A 10646-nucleotide genomic window follows, 5' to 3' on the forward strand; every position below is an offset into this window, starting at 1 on the left:
CTTTCTCCACTTCCCGTAGGCTCTGCTTGCTCAGTCAGAGGTCATTGTTGTGCGCTTTGCCTTTCCCACAACCCCTGGTCAGTCCGGAGGGACGGAGCCCAAGGGCAGCGAGGGTTTCAATGTTGATGACACTGTAAAGAAAGTGACATCTGTTTGTAATTGTGGGAGAAATCGATGGTCTTCGTAGCTGCGGTTGATCTCCTGTATCTAGCTTACGTTCTGCTTTCTTTGCTTCGTTTTACGTTTGTTTACTTGAGTGTGAAATTGGAACCGGCTCGACCGAAGTGTTTGGGATCTCTTGCCTTTGTGACGCGCCATTTATCATCGTGGAGCATTGGAGAACGTCATGATGTACGGAGAGCCTCCCCGTTCTGTCTGTTCTTGTCAAATGTTTTGAAATAACATCTCGGGCAGCACGGGGGCACAGCGAGTAGCGCCGCTGTCTCTCAGCGCTTGGGTGGTGCGAGAGGATGTGGGTTCGATCCCTGCTCGGTCTGTGTGGAGTTCCTCCGGGTGCTCTGGTTTCCTTCCACAGACATGCTGTTGAGACTCCCTCATAGTGTGTGTGACAGAGGGTGTGTTCCACTGATGTATGGATGAGTGACCCAGTGTAAGTAGTGTATCTAGCAGTGTGAGTCACCACGGTGAATAAGGTGTGCGTGCGTGCGTGCGTGCGTGCGTGCGTGCGCGCAGATACATAGAGATCATTGGAAGTCGCTTTTGGAGAAAAGCATATGATAAATTTAATAAATGTAAATATTTCGGAACAGCCGCTGGTAGATTTACAGCCCATTGTTTCTAATCTGTCCACTTGGATGTATGATGATGTAAAGGAAGCAAACCACATCCAGACAGGAGGTTGACCGTAAATGTCAGAAACTGGTCACCTTTATTCTTGTTTTCATGTACCAGATCCTGAGTTTCCTAAAAACCGGAGAACCTTCAGTTGTATTTATTATTCTTCCTCTTTGGCACCGACAAGACAATCAAATTTGGCTTCACAAACCCGTGATCCTCTTATCAGTGGTACAAGGATGCATGGACAACATGGTTGAAGTTTGCCATCTGCAGGAAAACGTTAGAATGACTGACTGGGTTTCTTGATGATGATGATGATGATGATGATGATGATTATTATTCATGACCTACAATATTAGGTTTGTACACTAAGCTGGTTGTACAGCTGGGTGGATCTTTTAATAATATGACTGGTCTGTTTTAATAGTTTTTTTTTTTTTTCTTTAATTTTCTGTGCCTTTACCTCCCCAGGTGGAGAACGAGACCCAGGAGCTGGTGGACGGCTCGCTGATCGATTTGTGCGGGGCCACGCTGCTGTGGCGCACGGCCGAGGGCCTGTCGCGCACGCCCACGCTGAAGCACTTGGAGGCGCTGCGGCAGGAGATCAACGCAGCGCGGCCGCAGTGCCCCGTGGGCTTCAACACGCTGGCGTTCCCCAGCATGCGCCGCAAAGAGGTGGTGGATGAGAAGCAGCCCTGGGTGTACCTGCACTGCGGCCACGTGCACGGCTACCACGACTGGGGCAACCGCGCCGAGCGCGAGGGCCGGGAGCGCGAGTGCCCCATGTGTCGCGCGCGGGGCCCCTACGTGCCTCTGTGGCTGGGCTGCGAGGCCGGCTTCTACCTGGACGCGGGTCCGCCCACGCACGCCTTCAGCCCCTGTGGCCACGTGTGCTCGGAGAAGACTGCAGCCTACTGGAGCCAGATCCCGCTGCCCCATGGCACACACACCTTCCACGCCGCCTGCCCCTTCTGCGCCCAGCAGCTGAGTGGCGAGCAGGGATACATCAGACTCATATTCCAGGGCCCTGTGGACTAGGCGTCCCCCCCCCCCACAACCCGTCCCTTTGGCCGCCGTTACCTTCCGTACCTTTCTGCTGAGCTTAAGACAAAAGCTGTAAACTACTTTCCTTTCTAAACCCTTTTTTCCCCCCTCTTCGCTGAAGTTTTTTTCTTCTTTACAAAGGCTTCTCAGTTTTAAGTGACCTTTATAGCGAGTGCTGTTTTATTTACAAAGAAAACAAAACAAAAAAATGACTATTTTATTGTGATAAAACAAAACTCCCCACATACCTATAAACGGACATTGCTAGGGTGAGCAGTTTTTTTTTTCCCCCCCTTCTTTTGTAAAGATATTGAAGCAGTATTTTATTTACTAATGTAACAAGATTTTTAACACTTATTAATGCAATATTCGTTTAAAAAAAAAAAAAAAAAACATACAGAAATGTTTGTGTGTGTGTATGTGTGTGTTTTCTTTTTGAAGAACATAACACATCCCAAACAGAAGCGTAGTATTTATGCTAGATACCTCTCAAGGTAAACATTAGTTCACACGATGCCATTTAGTCTTAACTTACTATCATGTGTAATGTTTAAAATAAGAATCACTATATAATAATTTTATTTATTTAAATACAATATACGTGTCACAGGTAATGTAATAAGTGGTTACATTCTCTGATATTAGTTTATTCTGGTTTTATCCGTGAGCTCGTGAGCATCACTTTTCCGCTGTTATGATATTCTTACCTGAAAGAATATTTTCATCATGCTCTATGCAGGCTGATATAGTTTATGTTCACGTTTCACATATGCTTCAGTGCATTACAGTGAGGTTTTTAATTTTGATCTTTTTTCTCTCCGTGTTTCATTATTCAAAAGGGGTCTTATGCGAACCCTTGCAATAACTCCACATGCAAGTAAGCTGCCTCCAGTTTTATGGCATTAACTGAAGGCTGGAAACAGCAGGCCCAGTTTCAGTTATGTAGGATATTATCGAGTCTTCCCCCTGCCTTATAAATGACGCCATTCTCGACTGTAGAGCTTCAACGAGCGACCGTAACAAACTCGCATTCGCTGCCTCCTAGTCGACACGCCTCCACACGGGCATCTCCTCATTTGGCCGTACGTATGAAATTTGTTTACATATGAATGATGTAGCGCTTCTAACTGAATATTCAGCATTTGGTTGGTCACTCAGAATTGCATCCGTTAGGAGTGTTTGCCTTCATCCTTGTGTTTGTGTTCTGTTCCTCCCTCTGCAGTGAGAGAGAGAAAGAGTGAGTGAGTGAGTACACACACGTACGGATGAGGACGACCACCCCAGCATACACTGTAGGAGGCCCCAGTGCATAGTAACCTCAGGGATGGCCCCTGGCCTGGTCGCTTGTGTTCTAAAATTCTGTCAATGTCCCGACCGCTTTGTGTCTTTATAGGAAGAATGAGGAGCTCCTAACCTCACGATGTAATGGTTTCCTTTTGGTGTGTCTGGTCTTGAACCAGTGTTAAGTGTACTCAAGATAAGTAATAGACTTGTTCAATTAAGTGTTTCTCTTTGAGCGGGGAAAGTGTTATGAAAGGGCTTTTTTTTTTTTTTTTTTTTTTTTTTTTTTGGTCTGTTGAAGGACCCTTCTGCATTGTCTATCCACGGAAGCATTATTTAAGTCTCTGTTCACTGTGTTCTGGAATTTCCCAAGGCTTTCAGGCTAAATTTAATATTGTTACAATTTTTTACCAAGTTTAAACAATAAAAATTAAAACTTATGAAATTTTTTTTTTTGTGCATCACTTTGCCATTTTCTGAATACTAGTACAGTAATTAGCCAATGATCTCCATTCTGATGAATCAATATATTTTTGCCTCCATTGCTTATCAACAGCTTGTCAAGGGCAGGGTCACGTTGGTCTGGAGCCAATCCTGGACGTATAGGGTGTGAGACGGTTTACTCCCTGGGTGGGACATCCTTGCCTCACAGCAATTAGTGACATGTAGTACATCTTCAGACTGTGGGGTGGGGGGGAACCAGAGCACCTGGTAGAATCCCATGTGAACAGACTGAACTAAGTTAGGACCCACTGTGAGGCATCAGTGCTAGACACTGTCCTCCTTTGCCAACTATATATTTGTGAGAAAATAAACTTGTACACAAGCTATAGTACATGTACGATAACCCTTCTTGTCAATGGAGCTGTAAATTCCAGCAAAAGCCATCATACATAAACAGGGTATATTTGTTTTATATTACTTACAGTACTATTGCTATTTTTCCTCAAGTTACCTGACACTTATGTCCAAGATGACTTAGTTTACAAACCTCACATTCTAACCTACTTAAAATACCATATATACAACTGGGTAATTTTCACTATCAATTCAGGGTAAGTGCCTTAATCAAGGGTACTGCAGTAGGAGCGAAGGACTGAGGATTTTAAAGAGAAACCCATGTTTTGCTAAGAGGGCACAGCAGTTTATTGCACAAACTGAACATATACATTTATTAATTTAGCTGATGCTTTTCTCCAAAGCACCTTACAATGTTAAGGTAATCACAATTAGTTACCCATTTCTACAGCTGGGTAATGATGGAGCAATTTAGGGTAAGTACCTTGCTCAAGGCTACTCTAGCCAGAAGTGAGGCTCAAACCTGCACCCTCTGGGTCTAAAGGCAGCAGCTCTAACTGCTATGCTACCAGTTCCCCTATCAGACATTGACATTGCCTTGGAGAAAGAAATGGCCTAAGTGATCATCACTACATTGCACATGTACCTCCCAAGAGAACAGCATCTCCTGGTGGCAACATCCACCTATGGGCTCTCAAATGTAGAATATGAAGGCATCCCTAAGTCACCTGAGGTGTGTTCTCCACCACTGAGAACTGCACGTCGGACACAAGAACCTCTCAAAGCTCTTCCAAGGAAACAACTGCTGTGTTTCCAGCTGCTTCCTATTTAGGAACCGAGTTAAGAAAGCAAGCGTAAAATATGCAAAAAAAAAAAAAAACTGAAGGATATTAAGGGATGTGCACTCAACTGGAAACCCAGAAGCCCTGTGAATCAAAACCATACTTCTGCTTCTTTTTGCTCCTTCAATGTTTACTGTCAATTTGAGATGAAGATGTGCATCGCTGCACCTGCTGACTACTCGGAGGCGGTTTGCTGAAGCTGAGTGTATCGGCAACCACAGATGCACAGATACTGGAGTCACAAAGTAGCAGAAAGCTTCCAAGAATTAAAATTAAAACATACATGCATACATGTTTTATATTAGCTCCAAAGTCTAGCCTGCAGAAGTACAGCTGAAAGGTTTTTGTCCTATTTTATTGTTTTTATTACTAAATTATGTTTACACATTCATTTAGCTAACACTTTTTTTCCCCAAAGCAACATAGAACTCAGAGAAAACAAAAATGCATTTCACCAGCAGAGAGATATAGATGCAGACTATCTATTGAAATATATGTTGATATCTGATGTCACTGCTTCAACCACCATACTTTACCTGGGTACCTGTACACAGAATTGGTAGAGCATACAAAATTTTTTAAAAACTTAATATTAGCAATACATGAGTAGCAAGATATAGAAGCGATGGAAAATTATTTTAAAATTTTTGGAGTAGACAGGAGATCTGGAAAGAAGTGGGTCTGAAGGAGAGCTGTTTCGAGACCCTTCCTGAACACTGAGAGGGAGTTCTGCAATTCTGAGTGGGTGATCATTCCACCACATTTAAACTAGAATTGAGAACCTTCAGGCTTTTGGTTTTGGATCTCTTGTCTGTGGGACCACCAAGTGGTCAGAGGTGGAGGAGCATAGCAGCCTAGTTGGGGAGTACTGAGCAATCAGATTCTCTAGGTATTGGGGAACAGATAATTTTGTAGGACATAACTTAAATTTGATACAAGCAGCTAGAGGAGCCCAATGGAGAAACAAGGAGGAGGATACATAGGAACACTTCAGCAGGTCAAACACAACTCGCACAGAAGCATTCTGAACTAGCTAAAGAGGTTTGATGGCAGAGTCCAGAAGGCCAGAAAGGAGAAAGTTGGAGTTGCTTAGGTGGAATATATTTCTTGTGAGATAAGGGCAGATTCTGTAGATATTCCGCAGGACGTATCTTCAGGACTGATTTCTGGCATCCATTTGTTGAGAGAAGCAGAGGAGTTAGTCAGTTGTTACACCTAGGCTTCAACGAATGGAGCCAGCGAAATGAGCAAGTTGTCCACTTTGCTAGAAAGTTCCCAACAGATGGACCGACCAGCTGGGAAGTGAAGAATCTCAGTTTTGGAGATGTTGAATTGTAGATGGTAATCAGCCATCGAAGCAGAAATGAAGGCAGGCAGCAATATGTGGGGATACATCTGTAACTCCAGGAGGAAAAGCGAAGAACAGCTGAGTATCATGAGCATAGCAGTGACAAGAAAATCTTTAAGCAGCAATGACAGAGTCAAGGGAAAAGGTATAGATGGAGGAGAGTTGGGGGTGTAGCACCGGGTCCTATAGAAGACCAGTTGAAAGAGGCTAAGGGGATGATCAGGAGCCACGCCAGACCATCTGGTCAGATCTATCTGATAGGTAAGGCTCAGATCATTTTAGTGTGACTCTTGATGCTAGACTGTCCAGCAGAGAAAAATAGAATCCTGTGATTCTCGGTGTCAAATGTTACAACCAGACGGAAGAGAATGAGGATCGAAGAGATGGAGGCAACGCTTGCCAACCGGAGAGCATCCAATATTGCAAGGAGGGCAGTTTGGTGCAATGGCTGATTTTGAATCCTGACTGATAAGCATCCAGGAGACCATTCTGAGCATACAGAAAGAATAGAATTGTACTGGTTATAGGCTGTACATTCCAGAGTTTTCAGCAAAAAAAGAGAATCTGGACTGAGCTTTGGTCAAAAAAAAAGTTTTCTTTTTTTTTTTTTCTTTCAGTGGTGAGTTTAGGGCAGTTTTGAAGGCATATGGGAAGCTACCAGAAGACAGTGAATAGTTAATGATAGGAGAGATGAAGAAATAAGATCCAGGGAAATGGTCTGCAAGAGAGATTAAGAGTTGGGATCAGGTGCTGAGTCCATTTGAGAGCAAGAGTTTGGATTTAAATGCAAAGCATGAGGCTTCGCTAGTAGATGCAGTATGATTGGGGGAGGTGGATGTGGAGAACTTGTGATGGAATTTATTTTTTTCTGAAGAACGAGGCAAATTGTCAGCAGTGAGAGAGGAGGAAGGAGGAGGAAGAGGACAGAGGAGGAGGGGAAGGTGGTGAATATTGTGTGGATTGCTGGCTGAATATAGTTTGTTCTGGAAGAAGGTCATTTTAGCTGAGGAAACAGCAGAAGGAACTTGCATGAGCTCCAGAGGTCCATGGAGATATAAAAACAGGATGATGGAGTTCAGAGATTTAGCTGATGTATTTGTCTAAGATTTTCAGTGTTGGAGATATGAACAAAACAAAAGTGAAGTACAAAAGTACTTAAACCTTTTCAGGTTAAAAATCGCACAATCACATTCCTTGGTCAGACGTACTGCTGCTAACACAATATCAGTCTAGAACTGGACCAGATCCAACTTTCAGGGTCAAAGCAAAGAATAAATTGAGTCAAGAACAAATAAAGTTCATGCAAAGTCAAGCTATTACAAACAGATTAGGATACAGGACAAACTATGATATTGTGGGTGGGAAAAAAAGCTGTGCAGAAGATAGAAAAACAGCTCCACAAAGTTGAGTGAAGAGTCTTAAAAAGGAGGCAGAAAATTTGAAAACTGGTTACATATGTTTTGGTCTTCTAAGCTCCTAAACAAATTTACATTTTTTTAAAAATTCCCATTCACCGTTTGTCCAGAGAAGGGTTTTGGTGATCCACAGCATATGCAGGAAATACAGGGCACAAGGCAATAATACATAGTCTAGACAGAGGTGGGGATGCTAGTTCATTGCAAGGCAGCCTCAGGCAGATTCATGCACAAATAAACACGGTTTAGAGTCACCGATTCACCTTTGGACTGGGGAGGAACCAGGAGCACTTGAAGGAAACCCATGTAAAGATGGAGAGAACAAGAGGTGGACTCCAGCCCATGTCTGAACCTTCACTGCACCGCCATCCTGCTCAATGAATGTACAGAAATCAGTATAAAAGTCTTTTTTTTCCTGGCTTTTTGCCCCAGCTGTCTTGTTTCCTAATACTTTTCGAGTTTCTGTCAGCAACAACCCCATGTCCACATGGATGACTTACAGGCAGTCATTGCTTCGCTACTCTTCTTTCACAGGCAGTAAGGTACTATTATAAGAGATCTTGTGCTGTACATCCAAAAACTTACAGCACTGCATTTTTTATGAAGATTTGTACAAGCAAACCCAAAAATAATGATAATAGTCGTGGTGTACTGAGACATCGTATTAGACAGGCAATACTGTATCCAACTTTGTGTACCAGTTATAAAATAGACCCCAGGGAAACTGGCTCTATGCATTTTCTGTGCAATTTTATTTATCAAGAATGATCCATCGCTGAAGATCAGATGATTATACTGTGACCAGAAACAGCACTGAAGAAAGGTGCTCTGAGGGGAAGCATCTGACCATGAGGCGACAGCTGACACCATGCTGCCCACCATGGTATCTTTCCATCTGTTTCGGAATCTGTATTCTTTTTTTAATGCCAAACAGAGGAACGGTTCTCTCAAATTTTAAACAATATTATTGAATCCAGTTTGCAAAAGTTCATGGTGTTCAGTCACTGCACGGCAGTTCATTTGGCTTTTGATTAAACTGATGTATGAGGAATTTTATGAACATTTAGGTATTTTTTTGTCTACCCTAACAAAACCCACACGACCTGAATAAATCCTGATCAGAGGTCAGTCTGGGTAACCTGCTGCAAACATTGGCTTGATGGAGTCAGTCTCAAAACATGAGAGGATAATCATAATCCCATATTTTAGACTGCACGCTATACCTGTACGTTATAACCAGTACTGTATACTTTATACTCTATACCCCTAGTTACTCAAGTCGAGGGGAACGAAAGCACATATGTACATGTGAAGGTTTAGACAATGTAGGCAATGATCCTGCTACATCTTGCACACTCTATACCCAAGTTGCACCAGGAGGAAACCCAGGAAAATGTACAAACTGCACACAAGCAGAGATACCCACCCCTGATGTACCTGCACTAAATGCAAATGCATATTTCATATTTATTCATGCTGTTTCTGTGGATTTGTATTTATGTAATGGCTTTTTATTGTTTTGTGTGATGTCTGAGGTAAACTGATTGCTGAGCTGGTGAAGCAAGACAAATTTCTGTGCAAACAGACAATAAAGTGTTATCTTATATCAGCAGCCCATAACTTACACCCTATTCCCTATGCATTACATTTATTTATATAGCAGATGTTTTCCTCCAAAGCGATGTACATCTCAGAGAAAATACAATGTGTGCATTACATCAGCAGAGAGACTTAGATGCTGATGCGTGATTCTTAAGTGAATTAGTTTCTTTGCACCATATGAACCAATGTTCATCACACGAGTAGCTGCGTGAAAGTTTATGCATTATTCAACAGTTATCATCTCAAAATTATAGAGCATAAACATTTACACATTACATGAACCTAAGAGATTGCGAAGAAGTCCAGAAGGGGTAAGTTTTAGGGCCCTCCTTAAATACAGAGAGAGATTCAGCAGTTCTGAGTGAGGGGGGAGGTCATTCCACCGCAACGGAGCCAGAACAGAGAACTTCCGTGCTTTACCTTTCGTGCGTGGGACCACCAAGCGGGCAGATGTGGAAGAGCGTAGAGGTCTGGTTGGAGTGTAGCAGTTCATCAAGTCTTGTAGATAACTGGGAGCAGTTCTATTGATCCATCTGTAGGCCATAACCAGGGTCTTGAATTTGATCCAGGCAGCAATAGGAAGCCAGGGCAGAGAAACGAGTAGAGGAGATACATGAAAACGCTTCGGCAAGTCAAACACAACTTGGGCAGCAGCGTTTTGTATCAGCTGTAGAGGTCTGAAGGCAGTAGCGGGAAGGCCAGACAGGAGAGAGTTGCAATAGTCCAGACGGGATGTCACCATGGCCTGGACAAGTACTTGGGCAGAGTCTGTTGTGAGGTAAGGACGGATCCTGCTGATGTTATGCAGGATGTACCTGCAGGTCCAGGTTGTGGTTTCAACATGCTGAGAGAAAGATAGGTGCATTTGTAGGCCATGACCAGGGTCTTATATTTAATCCGGGCAGCTGTAGGAAGCCAGTGCAGAAAAACAGGTAAAGGAAATGTATGGGAATTCTTCGGCAAGTCGAGCACAACTCGGGCAATAGCATTCGGTATCAGCTGCAGAGGTTTGATAGCAGTAGCAGGAAGGCCAGACAGAAGAGAGTTGCAGTGTCCAGACGGGACGTCGCGATGGCCTGGACAAGTAGTTGCACAGAGTCGATTGTTAGGCAAGGATGGATGGTCCGGATGTTAGGCAAGATGTATCTGCAGGTCCAGATTGTGGCTTCGATGTGCTGAGAGAAAGATAGACTTGAGTCAATCATCACTCCCAGACTCTTAGCTGAGGAGGTAGGGTGAGGAACCGGTGAAATGAGTGAGTTGTCCTAGCAGCGGTGTAACAGCTTGTCAAGTATGAGGGGGTCAGAAATACAGAGTACTCAAGGGAGTTGTACACAGTTATTTTAGGGACACATTAGTCTGGCTTGAAGCCTGGAGGAACGCTTCTGTTCCCTCCTGTAGCACCAATACACAGACAACGGCCGCACACCGCGGAGCGCCGTCATTCCTCCAGCTGAAAGGCGCCTCTGGCTCCACCTCCGCCTGCGCCTCGCCGCGGTGCATTGTGGGCCTCACCCG

General features: G+C 43.7%; 1 protein-coding gene across 6 annotated transcripts in view; it reads left to right on the plus strand.

The window, feature by feature from the left end:
- LOC108933610 (E3 ubiquitin-protein ligase pellino homolog 1) overlaps positions 1 to 2234 on the plus strand; it is a 37954-nt gene extending 35720 nt beyond the window's left edge. For all 6 annotated transcript variants that reach the window (XM_029258873.1, XM_029258874.1, XM_029258872.1 and 3 more), the window contains exon 7: positions 1270 to 2234. In XM_029258873.1, the coding sequence (XP_029114706.1) occupies positions 1270 to 1836 (567 nt within the window). In that variant the 3' untranslated portion in view covers positions 1837 to 2234. The remainder of the gene's footprint in view (positions 1 to 1269) is intronic.
- Positions 2235 to 10646: the final 8412 nt, after the last annotated feature.

This window comes from Scleropages formosus, chromosome 16, assembly GCF_900964775.1.
Source record: "Scleropages formosus chromosome 16, fSclFor1.1, whole genome shotgun sequence".
NCBI lineage: Eukaryota > Metazoa > Chordata > Actinopteri > Osteoglossiformes > Osteoglossidae > Scleropages > Scleropages formosus.